The sequence below is a fragment of the Engraulis encrasicolus genome, chromosome 18 (genome assembly GCF_034702125.1).
Source record: "Engraulis encrasicolus isolate BLACKSEA-1 chromosome 18, IST_EnEncr_1.0, whole genome shotgun sequence".
Lineage (NCBI taxonomy): Eukaryota > Metazoa > Chordata > Actinopteri > Clupeiformes > Engraulidae > Engraulis > Engraulis encrasicolus.
In genome coordinates, this window is record NC_085874.1 from 23,016,237 (window position 1) to 23,034,487 (window position 18,251).

The 18,251-nt window shown below is 40.7% G+C and overlaps 1 protein-coding gene across 1 annotated transcript; it reads left to right on the forward strand.

The window, feature by feature from the left end:
- Positions 1-542: 542 nt before the first annotated feature.
- On the forward strand, positions 543-6,245 carry LOC134468517 (uncharacterized). The gene is made up of 10 exons (XM_063222432.1): positions 543-624; positions 720-860; positions 962-1,095; positions 1,734-1,870; positions 2,047-2,140; positions 2,291-2,384; positions 3,606-3,859; positions 3,957-4,143; positions 5,221-5,348; positions 5,704-6,245. Exons 1-10 carry the CDS (start codon positions 543-545, stop codon positions 6,019-6,021), a joined length of 1,569 nt encoding a protein of 522 aa, XP_063078502.1. The 3' UTR covers positions 6,022-6,245.
- Positions 6,246-18,251: the final 12,006 nt, after the last annotated feature.

Genomic DNA, 18,251 nt, shown 5'->3' on the forward strand with positions numbered 1-18,251 from the left:
CTGCATTGCTTCAGACGGATTTCAATGGTCAGTAATGTATTGCAATGTGTTGGTGTGTAACGTGGAATGCAAACTGAGAGCTAAGTGAACGTGAGTTGCAAGTGGAAGACAGTAGGCGACAGTAGCCTATTTTCCTCAATATTAAACACTTGGAATCTGGTGTGGCTACAAGTTGGTGTCATTTTAAAGGTTGTAATTCTGATTCAGATTAGATTCCGCTATGAATTGAAGCCATGTTGCCACTTAATTATCAGACTCCCTGCATGGTGGAGAGTTGGTGCAAGTGAAGTCTAAGTTTTATTTTAGCATGATGATCAAGTGCTCCACGTGCTTTCAAGTGGACTAAGTGACACAACCAGGCTACTGCGAGTTTGCAGCACAGGCTTAAATGTCTGAAAAGCATGCTGTGTACATGATTTGTTCAGTGTTTTATCTGCATAATATACACATTATTTGGTACATTTTTATTTGGGCAGTGTATATTGATTTCAAAACAATGATAAATCACTCTCTCCCCCCCCCCCCCCCCCCCAGTAGACAGCATGCTACTAAAGGTGAGGCTTGGTGATGCCCAGAAGTTTGTTCGCATAACAGAGCCAAACCTGACAGATTTTCTTGATGCAGGTAAGGAGAATGTAGATCACGGTGGACATTCAATTAACATTTTTTTGAGCTCAGATTCTATTTATGCAAATGCTATATTTGTGCCTGTTTCGTAGCATTTGCAAAGTTTGGAGTGCCACCCGTGACAGAAGGTGTTAAGGTCATTGACAGCTCTGGGACGGAGGTGGATGAAGATGTTTTTGAGGATATCGTTAATGATCCTTCAACTGGTGTGTTGACCATTCGATATGACACAGGTTTGTTTCACATTTAAAAGTTCTTGGCTACATGAAAGCGTACTGTTGTTACTATATTAATGCATTAATGATGTGCCTTGTCCCTCTTGGTCAATTGACAGGTTCTGTCTCCCCTGTGTGCTCCCTGGAACGTTCTCTACCACAGTCACCCAATACATCGGATTCACAGGACACCATAATCCTTCCAGTTGGTCCTGCTGAAAAGCGTCAGAGGCTTGATTTGGAGGCTAAGCAGGTAAGGAGAGATGTATCAGTGCTCTTTTCTGGTGTATCTCAATATGAATTGTACTGTGGGGGATGCTCTGATGAATTGGTGGTTATTTGCTGATATTTTTGAAAAAATGTTGCTCTCGTTGCTCACTTTGAATGCCACTTTTAGGAGACTGTCTCTAAATGCCCCCATCTCTCCTCTGCATGCACACAAGTTAAAATATTTGGGTTTGTAGAAAAACAAGTGCCTACAGTGCAGATTCAGTCTAGCTTGTTTTCCTTTCTCGACCCACATTTTCACCCAAATTTGGAAGAAGGAAAAAAAAAAACAACTGTTACATTAAATTTGTGTGTTCTTAATACAGCACCATTTAAGTTACTTTATTTGCCCTCAACCGTTCATTAAATCCATTCTGGAATACCCCTTACTGACAGATGCTTGTTGAAGAACTGTGCTGAACGTACAGTATGACTACAGTATTGTACTGATTGACCCTATCACTGGAAAATTCTTGTATCCCGCCCACACTAATCCACGCCAATATGGATCATCAGTCTACTGAATCAGATATTAGCGGTCAGAGCATCTCTATGCTTAAGTGGTGTTAATTACATCCTCAATTAACTTTTTTGTTGTTGTTTTTTTTTGCAATGTGTTTCAAGCTGGTGAAGTCTGTTCTGGAATCGAAACCAGGTGGAGACCGGGTTGTTAACGAATATAATCGAACCAAGGCCTTGACTGATGAAACAAGAAGGAAGCTCGTCAAGATCCTGACAGCAGATATGATTGAGACACATGGGTAATTTTTTTCTCTCCTGAATGTAGTGTCATGGGTGTCATGCCTCATACTGTAGGTTTCATTTAGGTATGTTCAGTTTATTCATGTACATTGTGGAAAGTAAGTGCTGTATTGAAGTAAGACTCATCCCCCTTTTTTGTTGAGTGTCTGAGAATGTCTTTCCATCAATCTTGTAGCACATCGCCACCCAGGCAGGTGAAGGAGAAGTACGCAAGAGGAATTGTGAACTTATTCCCCTACCTCAGCGACCCCTTCTCCAAGAATGGTTATGTAAGTTACATTAATGCAGTCATTTTGGTAAATGACAACTGTTTTGAAATATTTTAACACTCATAAAGTTATCCTGTATGTATACCCTCATGTTACCCATTGTAGCATGTAGTCTTTGAGAAAATGTTCTCTATTATCCATTCCTTCAAGGAGCACTACTACGATGGCGAAAGTGGGACGGGATACCTTGCCTGGAGAATCAAAACAGTTCAGAGGAGCAGTGCCAAAGATCGCAGAGCGTCAGGTATGCCTGTAGAAACAATGTGGAATGTTTTAATATCCCAGTCTTATGGTACATGTGTTTGCCTAAAGGACAATTGCGCTATTTTAAACATTAAGCCCCTTTTCTGAGCTGCCTGCAATGTTTTAGAGTCCCCCTCACCATTTATTTAATGCTTGCTGCCGTCTTTATTTGGCCTATTCGGATTTTGTCTCAACTGACTTTAGAATGGCCGCCTATGGGCATGTCCAAATATGTTATTAAAACCACCCTAAAATTTGGTTTCAAGAATGTGCAACTCACCAAGTGTTCAGGGGTATTCACTGATATCTCATAACAGTTTTTGTAGTGAAACGTGGCGTCTATACTTTTATGTAGCATTTTGTAAATGCATTTTTTTTTTTTTCATTTTAATTCACAAAATGGCAAATAAGAAATCACGGAAGCCATATTTCGACGTGAGATGCATACTTTCAAATGTTTTGGGTGATTTTAAGAACATAGACCGCCATTGTAAAGCCAATTGAGAAAATCTACATTAGCCAAATAACGGAGCCAGCAGCACACATTAAAGGACCAGTTCTGCCAATTTCAACATGCTGTTGTATTGCTCACGCTACGCTTGACTTGTCAGTACCCGGTGATGCTGCATTTTTCAGCTCAGCCCTTTCAGAGATCTTTTTTTTTTTTTTTTTTTATGTAAACAAACGCCTGAGACCAGGATCTCGGAAAAGGCTGAAGAAAAAAAATCCTAAGGTGACAAGTCTAGGGTAGTGTGAGCATTACAACTGCATTTTGAAATTGGCTGAGCTTATCCTTAAAAAAAAAAAGTTGAGGAGGATCTAAAATATTGAAGACAGTCAAAAAAGGAGCTCAAAGTTCAAAATGGTTGTTTATTATTAAAGTTGTCTTTTAATTGCTAATACCAGAGAGAAAATGTGAATGTTGCTGGATGTTGTGTTGGGTCTGAAAAGTCTTACTAGCTGCAACCTCACTAAGGTGTTCTATGTGTTTACGGGTATGTGTATGGTTCTGGTACAGAAACTCAGCGCTTTAGATGTACGTATGTTTTCCACACTCCTCAAACTGGGATGGCAGACTTCAGATACAGACACATTTGTTTGCTTTTTAACCAAAATGGTTAGGTCTGTCATTGTCTTTTACTGTTGTTCCCTGTCAAACTAAAAGGAAGGAAATGATTTAAAACATTTTGCATCTTTTCTTATGTCCTTGTGTTGTCTCTAGGTGAAGGCCCATCTGGAACAGAACATGCTGGCGGTCCAACTGTCAATCGAGAATTCCAACATGTTCCAGAGACCACCCTGACTGAAGAGCAATGTAGGGAGGCCATCTCAGTGATGAAACATTCTACCGATGAAGAAATGGTGAAGAGGAAGATGAAGTTAACGTTTCCCCATCGTCGTGACTTGGTTGTTGACCCTCATCAGTCCAGCGAGATATTGTCCATTTTTCCACGATTCAAAGATGTGAAAGGATTGGTAAGTATCTTTTGCATCTTTAGCTATTGTAAAAAGTAATTGCTATTGCTTACAAATTTGTGAAAACCTAAAATTGTTCTCAATACTACTACCCCAGATTGAACAGGATTTCATCCTCATGTTTGGAGAGGCTACATCAGTGAAACTTCTGGAGAAATGGCCGACAACCTTCAAGCAGAAGATCATCCGGGAGTGCCAGAAGCTTCCAGCCGTGAATGAAATGAAGGAGCTCCTGCTGGCTGCCGATCCTCCAGAGGATAACCCAGAAGAAGATTATGAATTGGGTAGGTTTCTCATGGAATGCTCTTCTTCCATGCAGGATGCAGTTTTGTGGCACATGTAGTGTTAACAGTGGATAGTAAGGATGTTGCTACAGCACTCCTGTCAGGGATCTTTACCCAGATTTTCTAGAACTGTTATTATATCTGCCACACATCAATATTTAAAAAAAAATCTGTTGCCCATCAAATATACTGACTTGGGTGATATACAGTATGCAGAAAACAAGAACGCTCCCACACACTGTCTTCACTTGCAGAGTTAAATAGCGACGTTCCGGTCTAGTGACATTCAAGCAATTTAAATGTGCACTGTGTAGGATTGTGGTCAGAGTGGGCAGGGCCGCTGACAGCTTTGGCTGTGCCCAGGACAAAGTCATCTGAAAAGGCCCCCACCCAATACTATCAATATAATGAGGACCCAATTATGGGCCCTCATCTCCTTGGGCCTGGGACAACTGACCCCTTTGTCCACCTTTGTCAGCTTCCCTGAGAGTGGGTATTGCAACAATGGAACTGAGGTGCCTATTGCCAAATTTGATCTTTTTCATGACAATTTACCAAGTTATAAACGAATATTTAGTAGAAAGACAAAAGTACTGTAAGTTTTGCAGCTAAAATGCCCATTTCAGAAAATTGAGAAGAACATTGAGAAGATCCAGCTTGTCATGTATGAACAGTGCAATTTTCCCAGTCAAAATAAATGCTTAGACTTTGAGGGTGGTGGCAAGTATTCATGAAAAAGGTAATTAATTGGTTGTGAATGGGCAGCATTCATTCTGGAAATAAACTACTAAAAAATATTACACTGTCCACCATTAACAATACAAATGACTTCATACTTTGTTTTGGCTTTGGTGCACCAATCCTGTCTTCCTACTGAATTCACAATGATGTTCTCACACTTTTTTTTGTGGGTGCACACATGCATGACACGCTTCTTGTGGAAGTGTGCCGGAGCTTTCTTGTTTTCTAATGTTGTTGACCTTGAGGTGCAAGATCCTTCCTTTAGAGAAATATTGACTATTGGAAGACCTAAGAACGATATTGGTCCATTGTAATTGATACCTGTGATGTTTTCAGGTTGGGACAGCGACCTGTCATCGATTTTGTTGCTTTTACACCTGATTCCACCAACTGCTCAGGGTCGGAAAAGACCTGGAAAGGTGGCGGCCTCCCAAGCAGAGAAGCAGCTCGTTGTCTTCAAGAAGGTATGTTTGCATGTTTCGTAATTTCATGACGATCAAATTTTGTAATAGATATCTAATAGATATCTGAGCTGGCCTAGCCCCAGGCCAGACTCTTGATGTGTGTGTGTGTGTGTGTGTGTGTGTGTGTGTGTGTGTGTGTGTGTTTGTATTTACTCTAAAAAAAAACCCCTTACTAACCCTTCTTTGCATCTGCACTTGTTGATCTGTATATATCCTGTGCACATTGTATCTGCTAGTGAGTTTGGCTATGATTATATCCTCTTTTGAAAGTCGCTTTGGTTAAAAACATCTGACAAATACAATGCAATGCAATGTAATGTCAATAATCCAATTGTGAATTTGTGAATGTTTTCAGGCTGGAACAAATCTACAAGAGCATCTGGACAGCATCACCTCTAGCACTCAGCCCTATCTACTGGCAGTTGGAACCAAGAAGAATGTGATCCACCAGTTCTTCATCATTCTTGACAAGAACGCCATACCATGCAGGTCAACATCCTCCCTTGGTGCTTTTGATGAACTGTTTAAAGCACATTTCGTGTTTGGCACATCTTACAACACCGTGCTCCACAACATGTATGTCTTTATTCAGACAACTGTGTACAACATTGATGTAGCCAAAGTGAAGGAGAGTCCCAGAGTAGCTGAAATTAGGGCAAGACTGCTTAATTAACTTGTTTCATCAGTGCTTGGTAATACTACTTCCTCATGAAGTGTTTTCTTTGTAATGCTGGATTTAATGGTTCAAATAAGCTTGTTAGGCATATACAGTCAGTTCATGGTTACTTTCCTGGCAAAAGCCTTCATCTACAGTGTGTTGAGACTGGATGCAGGCGAAGTTTTGGTTCGTTTTCTGGTTTTAGGAAACATTTAAATATGAAACACGGACAAGACGGTACCAGCCGACAGGTTAACAATGTTGCCCATTTACGCAGAGGGGAAGATGTTACTATTGATATTGATGAAAGGCCCTCAACATCCTCAACAACCACAACATCAGAACCATTAAAATCCAAAAGTAACACTTTGGATATGTGTGCCACGGCTGTGGCAGAGCTCAAGACAGGGGGTGTAAGTCAGTTTCGTATAGACAAATTCGTTTCAAGAATGGAGGAAGTGTTTTTTGAGATGAGAAATGAGGCTAAAGAAACGGCCTTAGAGTGCTTATCGCCAGAGGACACAGAAATTCAGAACAAAATCGAACAAAAGTTTCATAATTTAAAAAACCCATTCACACTCTTAAACTCAGAACCCAAACGAAACAGACATTTCTCAAAGAAATGGGGAAGTGTTGAGCCGATAGAAAAAGTACTTGGAACAAGGTTTGACAGCAAAAGAAATAAAACAACAGAAACGTACGACCAGGTCATCGTGACAGATAAACTTGCATATGTTCCTATTTTGGAAACGCTGAAGATGATTCTTAACAACCCAGAACTTAAAGACATGTTGAAGCCAAGGGACATAGCCAAGGAAGGTCTGTATGCAGACTTGAGAGATGGTTCCTATTTCAAAAACAGTCCCCTGTTTTCTGTTGAAAAGGATGCATTGCAGATTCAGCTCTTCTACGATGAATTTGAAACAGGAAATCCTCTGGGTTCGAAAAAGGGTGTGCACAAATTAGGTGCTATGTATTTCACACTGAGAAATTTCCCCCCTGTCCTGAATTCTTCTTTAGTTAATATTCATTTGTGTGCTCTCTTTCACTCCCAAGATATCAAGCGCTATGGTTTCAACACAATACTTGAGCCAATTGTCCATGATCTAAAAATTCTTGAAACAGAGGGACTTCGCATTACCACACAAGGTGTGATTCGTGGTACTTTAATTCAGGTTACAGGAGATAATCTTGGTTTGCATGGTCTTTTTGGTTTTGTAGAGTCGTTTGGGGCACGATATTGTTGTCGATTCTGTCTGCTGGAAAAAGACTGTTTTCAGTCGGTGTTCTCGGAAGATGATCCAAAAGTTATACTCAGGACTGTTGACATGCACTCACACCATTGTCAAACTATACAAACAAATTCTACACTACCTCATGTATATGGTGTAAAGCGCACTTGTCTTTTGAATTCACTGAAGTATTTCCACACAGCAAACAACTTTTCAGTAGATCTCATGCATGACATACTGGAAGGGGTGGCTCAGTTTGAAGTAAAATTAGTCCTTCAGTATATTCAGAGCAACTTTCTTAATGCTGAAGAGCTTGCTGGTAGGATACATGCATATGACTATGGGTATAATCAACAACGAAATCGACCACCAAGAGTAAAACTTTTTGATGGAAGCAATGATTTGGGGCTGAATGCCACACAATCTTGGTGCTTGTTACGCAATATGCCCTTGCTATTTGGGGACTTGGTGCAAGCAGAGGATAAGTTCTGGCACCTTCTCCTTTTGCTTTTACAGCTGGTCAACATTGTATTTTCCCCTGTACTGTCAGAAGGAATGACCATATATTTGAAACATTTGATTGCTGATCACCATCGTCTATTCAAGCAACTATTCCCCGAAATCAATCTTATACCCAAGCACCATTTTTTTGCTTCATTATCCGCGTATAATACGAAACATTGGTCCTGTTCTTCATATGTGGTGCATGCGTTATGAAGCAAAGCACAACTACTTTAAGAAACAGTGTAAAAATTTTAAGAACATTACTCTGTGCTTGGCTAGAAAACACCAAAATTCTTTGGCTATGAATTTTGATGTTTTCATTAATGAACGATTGATTTTGGGTCCAGGCAAGATGGTGGAGATCTCAGATCTTATCGGTGGTGTAGACGTTGCTAAGAAATTAAAAGCTGTAACACCTGTGTATTCAGCCAAATGGATCAAATACAATGGTACCGAGTACCGTCGTAACTGTGTGATTTGTATTGCTGTACACTGTGATATGCCAGTGTTTTGTAAAATCAAATCTATTATTGTCAAAGATGATGATATTGTGTTCTGTGGATTGTTGATGGAAACGGTGTGTTTTGATGAGCATTACCATGCATTCAGGGTTAGTCTGCATCCAGAAGGACTTGTTAAAGTTTTGAATGCTAATGAACTTTTCTATTTTAAGCCATTTGATGTTCAAGTGAAATATGGCACAATGGATTCCTCACCATACATAGTGCCTTACTGTCATTTTATGGCTGTGTGAAAAGTAAATAAACACAAAGAATGCACAAAGAATGCTTTTGATGCTCTGTTTATCATGAGTTGGATTTCATTTTACAGCACTTGGTTAAGTATTAATGTTGTTTTTTTTTACATGAAGATAAAGTTGAGTGTACACTGCAAAATAATTCAAATTTAACATATGGTGTAAAACTAACACTGCTCAGAGACATATTCACTGATACATTTATATTAACTTCAATTCAGTGTTTATTATTAGGATTGCACTCTTAGTAGAGTTGATTTTGCAACATACCTGACCTACACTTATCAGAATGAGATTAACACTCCATGGAGTTATGGATTGCACTCTCAGTAGAGTTGATTTTGCTATATAATTGAGTAAATCATTAACACTTGATCAGAATAAGATTAACACTCTATGGAGTTATAGATTGCACTCTAATCAGAGTTAATTTTGCAATATAATTGAGTAAATCATTAACACTTGATCAGAATAAAATTAACACTCCATGGAGTTATAGATTGCACTCTCATCAGAGTTAATTTTGCAATATAATTGAGTAAATCATTAACACTTGATCAGAATAAAATTAACACTCCATGGAGTTATTTGATCTGTAGTGTTAACTATAAATGACACTCCTCAGTGTACACAAGTGTTAATCATTTACTCTTTATAGTGTTAGCTTAACACTATAAATTTAACACCAGTGTTTAACACTGATTTAGAGCAGGACCAAATAGACACTAGAGTAGTGTTAATTTCAACACTTTAAGTGTTATTTTAACACTGCAAAATTGCCGTTACGGAATTACTGCGCCAGAAAAGTGGCTTAAAAAGCTTTATTTTGACTCGTATGACAAAACCAAGTAGTCTAGATTGATCAGTTTTTCACGGTGGGTTCAAACTTATGGTTTTCACAACCGCTGGGTTCCCTCCCATCCTACTCAGTTTCCCCATTTAGTGCAGCAAATACCTCAAACAATCTTTCACTTGGTGATACAAGCATCAAATTTGGTTCAGAGGTGCTTCAGACCCTACTCTTTTAGAAAAGGTCGCTATCCAGGTGAAAAAACAAAATGGCGGCCATTTTCCAAGATGGCCGCCATGCAGATATGAATTAGCAACTGAAACAACTGTTGAAATGGTGATACAAGCACTGGAATTGTCATAGATACTCCTTAGACACACTTCTTTTGAAAAGGCATGCAGGCCACTTGAAATCCAAGATGGCCGTCCATTTTCCTAGATGGCCACAATACATATTATTGAAATCGGTTATGGGACAAAAAGGGCACTACTGTTACGTAGCTGACAAAAGCGTGAAACTTTGCACGATGCTTCCTTAGGACCCCCTCAATGATTTAAGCCTAGGAACCCAAGTGAAATGCTCAATTTTCATATCAATCAAGTGAATAATACATGTACATATCATGTGTCAGCTTGGATTATCTACCTCTACCTCTCAAAATAAAATATATATTGATTTGTGTTCAGATATGTATATCTCAAGTCCTAAGTGTACTGTGGAGTGATAGGGGCCTTTATGCTTGGGAAATTATGAATAATCAATGTGCAATACACCATACAGTATATTGACAAATACTTTATGTATTGTATGTATTAGCAAAATGGTTTTCTGGTCTACTTTGTGCTTAAACTTAGATGACATGTTGGCTACCTAACCACTTAATTTATTGATTGCTTGTTATTTTTTATTTGTGCGTGTGGTCCTTTGTTTAAAACATATCTGCCTGCCTTCCCTCTCTCACACACTCAAGTCTTTCAAAAACTTTAAACAACAGCATGTGGAAATGCCATTGGCTTTGGGGGGATACAGCTGTCAAAGTAGCTTACAAGTCATCAAGACTATACTGTACTGTACTGTGGCGTAGTGTACTCTGCTATACTGTACTGTACTGTACTGTACTATACTGTACTGTACTGTACTGTGGCGTAGTGTACTCTGCTATACTGTACTATACTGTACTGTACTATACTGTATTGTACTGTACTGTACTATACTGTACTGTAGTGTACTGTACTATACTCTACTGTACTGTAATGTACTTTACTATACTGCTCCGTACTGTATGCTACTGTACTGTACTGCAATGTACTGTACTACACTCTACTGTACTGTATGCTACTGTACTTTACTGTACTGCACCATACTGTATGTTACTGTACTGTGCTGTACTGTACCGTACTGTATGCTACTTAACTTTACTGTACTGCACCGTACTGTATGCTACTGTACTGTACCGTACTGTATGCCACTGTACTATACTCTACTGTATTATACTCTACTGTACTGTACTTTACTATACGGCACCATACTGTATGCTACTGTACTTTACTGTACTGTACTGTACTGTACTGTACTGTACTGTACAGTACAACTACACAGAACTGAAACATTTAGAGCATTCTGAGGTCATGTACAATATGATGCAAAAAGATGTAGTGGGAATGAGTTATGTTACTGTTACCACTCAAAATCTTGAAGGTTAAAAAAGTCATATGGCATTTTGTGTATATATATATATATATATATATATATATATATATATATATATATATATATATATATATATATAAACCATATGAGAATTGTTTTTTTAACATAGATATTTCTCTTAAAGGTGGCAAAGACCTACGGTAGGTAACATGTTGTCCATCAGCTGTCATTTTTGAAGTAGCAATTGAAATACTCAATGATTACTGAGTTTATTGTAATGCAACTTGTGACACAAGTACTAGGTGAGGACTTGTTTGCAAATTCAGGAGGAAAAAAACAATTCTCACACCTCTGCCTACTTACTCAACACCTACTTAGAAATCATTCCCATTTGATTTGAACTGAAGATATAGCCTACATGTACTGTATATTGAGTGATCTGTAATGCCATTCTTAAAGACTGAAATGCAGTCACTATAGACATAATGCTACTTGTGAAAATTTAGAATTAGGTGATCTTATGGGTTCTTCATACACATGGAGAGGTATTGTCCTTTACCCTCTCTCATACTCAATATTTGTTATGGAAATTGGAGGATGGAGAACCTGCTACCTTGGACATCATCTTGCAATGACACTTCCCAATTCAGATGCAGCTGACCGAGCATTAGCAGCAGTCTATTCTCACCAGTTTTAGTGTGGGAAATGCTCATTAAATTCAGACCAAGAATCTTCTCAACATTTTCACAATGTTACATTTGCTGTCAAACATGTAAGCACAGACTCACCCATACTTTCACACTATGAACATTTTTGTAGTTGCAGCAATCTGGTCAAGCAGGCTACCCCTGCCCTTGCTTCATCTCTGCTGAGTTCGGGACTATATTAACATCGTCAGCTAAGTAAAATGTCATGTAATAACAAGGTAATGCATGACATATTGTATATGACATGGTAGAATGTTTTTCTTTTTCCGAGGGCTCCGAGGCTAGAATTACAGCATATACCCTAAAGAAACACCATGCAAAGTTTGGTGCTTTTGTCACTTCCGTAACGGTATCTGTATTATATCTGTATTGCGGCCATCTTGAAAAATGGCCGCCATCTTGTTTTTCCACCTGGATAGCGACCTTTTCTGGGAAAGTAGCTCCTGAAGCACCTGTGAACCAGATTTGGTGCTTGTATCACCAAGTGAAAGATTCTTATGGAATATTGACTTAACATCCTTCACTAATTCATTTTTCCCATTGACTCTCAGATCTGGTCTACATAATCCCGAAATAGCACCCCGAAGGCTTCAACAAGATTGCGGCGACTGTCCCATCTCGATCTAAACTGTCTCTGCCGATAGTCATGTGGCTATAGCATATGAATGAGTGTGGCGCAAGGGCGTAGTAGCAAATTTTGGGCCCCATACCATCTGCTCCTTTGGACCCCTGCAGCCATATATCTATAGACTATATACTGTAGCCATATATCCATAAACTGGACTTTGTGTGCAGGGCAGGATTAATGCACAGGCTAGATATGGCTGCAGCCTAGGGGGCCCCACCTGCCAGGGGAGCCCTGAGTGGCCAAAAGTGTCAAATTGCGGAATTGTGACAGGATATACTATTGAAAAAAATCAAGTGTTGTATTGAGTACAGCTGGTTGACAAGTTCTTAAGTCCTTAATTCGTAGTTCGTAATTATGATTCTGTCGATGTAAATTTGTTGCAAAAATTGCCCTCCAGGTGGCCCCACAGCAACATATAGCCTAGGGGCCCCAGGCCATCTTAATCCGGCCCTGTTTGTGGGGGTCCCCTATATACTGTACATGGGGCCCTGGATACTCAGTCACACTTTACCCCCTGGTGTGGCGGCGGTTTTGGCTTGCCCAGGAGGAAATGTCAGATGAAAAGAAGAGAAGCCCAAGAATGATCACAGAGGATAAAGGAGAGAGAGAAAATTGAGGAAGAGAGCTAGAGAGAGACTATGACTGTAAGACATAGTGATGTAAAGAAAGGGAGAGAGAGAGAGAGAGAGAGAGAGAGAGAGAGAGAGAGAGAGAGAGAGAGAGAGAGAGCTCTCAGAGGACAGAGCAGCCAAATAGTCAAAAAGTGAAAAAGAGTCCAAAAGGTGTCCAGGGGTTTCAAAGCTCACTGTGAATCCTCTTGCATCCACAATTAATCCTGTTGGATGTGGTTCATCCTTCTTGGTGGTATGCAGACATTACCTTGGATACCGTGGCTCTTGATACATCACAAAGACTCGCTGTCTCATTCAAAGATGCAACAGTTACACGCGCACCAAGAATTTCTCCTTTTTGAACTCTGATGCCATCCATAATGATGTGTGCATTGCACGATTTTGAGCAAATCTGTGCTCTTCCCCTGCTAATTGGACCTTCACAATTCACTTTACTGGCGCAATGCGCATTAATGAAGATTGGCCAACCGACTGGTCCATTTGAGCCATGAAACTGACAAAAATGACAAGAGGTTGAAAAAAGAGTGAATGAGAGAGAAATAGGGAGGGTTTTGGGAATGAGAAAGAATGTAGAGAAAAAGACAGCTCTTTAGAGAGAAAGAGGTAGATACGTGGAAAACAGAGGAGAGAAGAGAAAGACCAGGGAGCGTGCAGTGGAGCGAGAGAGAGAGAGAAAGAGAGAGAGAGGGGAAGGGAGGAAGGTGGGATAGAGAGTAATGGGAAGAGGTAATTGGAGAGTGAGACTCTCAGCAGACTCCCAACAGGCAAGTTGAGAACTGATTGGTGATGGGAGAGGGTGTGTGTGTGTGTGTGTGTGTGTGTGTGTGTGTGTGTGTGTGTGTGTGTGTGTGTGTGTGTGTGTGTGTGTGTGTGTGTGTGTGTGTGTGTGTGTGTGTGTGTGTGTGTGTGTGTGTGTGTGTGTGTGTGTGTGTACACCGGTGGGGGAAGAGGTGAGGCCAAAGGTTACAAAGGGCCAGCTGTGGTCAGCACAGAGGAGGATGTTGATATTTCCACTATAACGAGAGAGAGAGAGAGAGAGAGAGCGTCTTAATATGTGACCTTGCCTCCTCCACTTGTCTCCTCCACTTGCTTCTCGTCATGATGACATCACTGACAACAGCATTATATTTCAATATCTTGCAAAAGCTCAATTGTAGAGTCTTTTTCTCATTTGCAATTGGGATGGTGATGTAAAACATGGTGTTGTAAAACAGTCCCTCAAAAGTTGTTGTGGCTAGGCTGACAGCTGGGAAACTTAATCGTTTTCTCCACGGAGGAGGGGCCAGGAGGCGGGACGAGGAGACAAGCGCAAGTGGAGGAGGCAAGGTCGCATATTAAGACGCACTCAGAGAGAGAGAGAGAGAGAGAGAGAGAGAGAGAGAGAGAGAGAGAGATTATGGAGGAGGAAAGCACAGCGGATCAATGGGAATGCTGCTCACACTCCTCCTCAGCCTGCAATATTCAGGCCAAGTGACGATGCTAGCTGAACATTCTGGAGCGAGGTCGCAATACCTCCCATGACCACTGGGGTACGGTTGCGGTAATGAGCAACTCTTCTGTTGAAGGTCTTTTTGACCAAAATAAAGAGAGAAAAGAACACAACATGGTTCAAGAAATGGTTTTGGTGTGTTTAAAGATAATTTTGATTATCGTTGCTGTCCAGCAGACACCTTGTATCTCCAAATTTCATTTTTTTTACGTATTAATCTATAAATCACCAATAATAAATGTTCCAAATAAATAATCTTTTCAACATTAATGTTGGTTATCAAATAATTTATCAGGCATATATACTCATGCAGACTGACCAGTAGTAGGCCTACTGATTTATATTTTATAATGAATAGAGGATGAATACAAAATAATATAGGCCTAAAATAATAATAAAACATTGTGGAGATACAAGGTTTTTGCTGGATAATGATGTTATACTGTCTAATAACTTCATAGATAGACATTTCTGTTAGAAAATAAATGGAACCTGCACATTGGAATGGAATGTCAGTGCACATGTTTTAGCTTTATTTTTTATATATTTTTATGACCCTCTTTTTCCTGCGCCTATTAGATGTGTGCATCACCACCATTTTACTTAAGTGAATTCTGTAATAAAAAAGAGTGATACTATGATTAACTGTCATTTATATTATAGTGTATTGGCAAATATGGGGGCACTTGCAAGCTTCAATTCAGGCCTCTGCTGTGTGATCAAATCTATGGGAGACATCACATGGGTTTGTCCTCTTCCTCTGTATATATAGGGCTATGGATATTCTATTTATTTCATCTGTGCTCTTTGTTCTCCTCCTACTCCTGCCCTTCCTCCACCAATAATCAATCCTCCTCTTCCTCCTCCCCTCCTCACCAGTATCACTGACAGCGTTGAGCAAGCCCGTGACAAAACCATCTGAGAGGGCCCCCTCTCAATACATAGGCCTACACAATGTGATGGGGTTCCCAATTACATTGCATTAGGCAGATACTTTTTAACCAAAGCGACTTAAAGGAGCTCTCCTGCCAATTTCAATATGCTGTTGTATTGCTCACGCTACCCTTGACTTGTCAGTACCCGGTGACGCCGCAGTTTTTGGCTCAGCCCTTTCCGAGATATGAGCTATTCTAATGGGGGCAACTTTTGTTTGCATTTAAAAAAATGAACATAAGCCTACTCCAAATATTTTCCCAAAAGGTATCGCTGTTTGCTAGCTGCCTGCTGATGTTGCATAACCTTTTGGATATTTTTGGGAATAAATAAAAATGCTTTTTTTTAAAATGTAAACAAAAAATGCCAAAATGCAGCATCACCAGGTACTGACAAGTCAAGGGTAGTGTGAGCAATACAACAGCATATTGAAATTGGCAGGAGTGCTCCTTTAACAGTACAATCAAAGACATAGTGCACCGGAAATATACTCAACAATAAGTGCAGATGCTAAGTAGGGTTAGTTTTTTTTTTACAAGTACATTAGCACAGGGTTAAGTAAAGTACACACACACACACATACACACCATGTCAAAGAGTCTAGCCCGGGACTGCTGCATCTCAAGCATTAGTGTAGTAGAGGTAGTGTAGTCACGAAAGAGAAGAGTCTAAGAGTCTTTACTTGCGTCTTGCAGTTTGAGAGACAATTCTGGGTCCCCTTTCCCTAGCCAGCAATCCTCTTCACTCACGGTAGGGACACACACAAATTTGCTAACTTTGCCATTCATTCCTATGAGAGAGGCGAAGGCAGGCGAAGGCAGGCGCGAAGGCAGGCGCGAAGGCAGGCGCGAAGCGACGTGAAATTATTGAAGAAAGTTTAATGTTATGCAAATGAGGAGCGAATTCGCCTGCCGCGACCCAATCAAATCAACAACATAACTGTTCCATTCCATTTGATTCGCCACGACAACTTGATGACGGTTGGATTTCGCCTCTCTTCGCTTAGCTCGCTTTGCCTCCTATGTGTCCCTACCGTCAGCCAAGGCTGTGATGGAGCATCGACACGCCCATACTGCACCTTCACAGCTTTGGCAATGTGAAGGCCCGGGCTGGACTCGCCATCTTAGCTTGGCGCCCACTGGCGGAGCAGAGCTACACACACTACCGTCTGGTACATAGCCATAGAGCACGCTCCATCTCCAAACAGAAAATAGACGGAGCATTTATTTCTTAAATATAAACGGTAACTCACATTGAGGAGTCACAAGACAGATTAGAGACTATATTGACTCTTTAAAGATGAACAGGAAAGCTATACACCGTCTGGTGTGAACCAGGCTATGGCCATCTGGCATAGCGGGCATTTCCTGGTGGACCCTGCACCCTCCTTTGCCCCTATTTTCAGAAAGGTATTTTTTTTTTAAACCTTTCTGAAAATAGGGGCCCAGGAGGGTGCAGGGCCCACTGAGAAATCAATTCTGCACTGCTGATTATGAGGGGCCCCTTTAAAGGTGCACTGTGCAGGAAATGGTCAAAAAAAGGTACTGCAACTATGCTGCTCATTGAAACTATGTCGCCTATATTGCCAAATTTGACCTTTTCATGAAAGTTTACTAAGTAATAAACTAATATTTTCTAGTATGGCCCAAGTACACTCCTTTTTTCAGCTTAAAATGGCTATTTCTGGAAATTCAAAATGGCGGACCATGGAGAAGATCCCTGTTTTCATGTAGGAAAGGTGAAATTTTTCCAGTCATGATGAATACTTAGAATTTGTTGGTGGTGGTAAATATTCCTGAAAAAGGTAACATTACTGAATGGGCAGCATGAATTCTGGAAATAAACAAGTAAAAATCTTGCACAGTGTCCCTTTATGCCAAAAGTGCCCGGGCCCTAGTATTTCTCCACCAGTCCAGATCTGGTGAAGGCCCCATCTCTCCACTCTACACGGTAAATAAGCTATCCGCACAATGCCATTTCCGCAGTTTCTGTAACGTCTCTGGCCAGCTTCCCCACTGCCCCAGGCCTAATGTAGTTACAGTACATCAATCACAAGTGTGTGTGTGTGTGTGTGTGTGTGTGTGTGTGTGTGTGTGTGTGTGTGTGTGTGTGTGTGTATCCAGTTGTACACTTATGTTTCTCTCTCTCTCTCTCTCTCTCTCTCTCTCTCTCTCTCTCTCTCTCTCTCTCTCTCTCTCTCTGTGCGTGTGTGTGTGTGTGTGTGTGTGTGTGAGCATGTGTGCGTGCGTGCGTGCATGCATGTGTGCGTGTGTGCGCATGTGCAACTGTGTGTATAAATGGAGCCATATGAAATATTAAATCTGTGAGTGGAGCACTTTGTTATAGTACACTGGCTAATGGAGGGCTGTGGGTGTGACTCCTGGGATAAGACAGCTCAACTTCCGCAAACACACAGCTGTCAGCACCTCCAGATGCCTCTCTATCCCTCCATCTTCTCTTTCCTCCTCTCTCTCTCTCTCCCTCTTTCTTTCTCTCTCTTTTCCGCGACACACAACTTTCTGCACCTTCAACGTCTCTATCCCGCCCCTGTCTCTCCTCCTCTCCCTCTTTCTTTCTCAGCTGTGAGCACCTCCAAATGCCTCTTCATCTCTCTCTCTCTCTCTCTCTCTCTCTCTCGCTCGTTCGTTCTCTCTCTCTCTCTCTCTCTCTCTCTCTCGCTCGTTCGTTCTCCCTCTCTCTATTCATCGCTATTCAACCCTCCCTGTTTGTCTCCTCTATTTGTGTATCTTGGAGTTCATCTGATGTACTTCCAAACTCATGTCTCTGTGTCTGTGTCTGTCTGTCTGTCTGTCTGTCTGTCTGTCTGTCTGTCTGTCTGTCTGTCTGTCTGTCTGTCTGTCTGTCTGTCTGTCTGTCTGTCTCTCAATTTCAAATTGTAATTCTGATTCATTCATAGGACAGT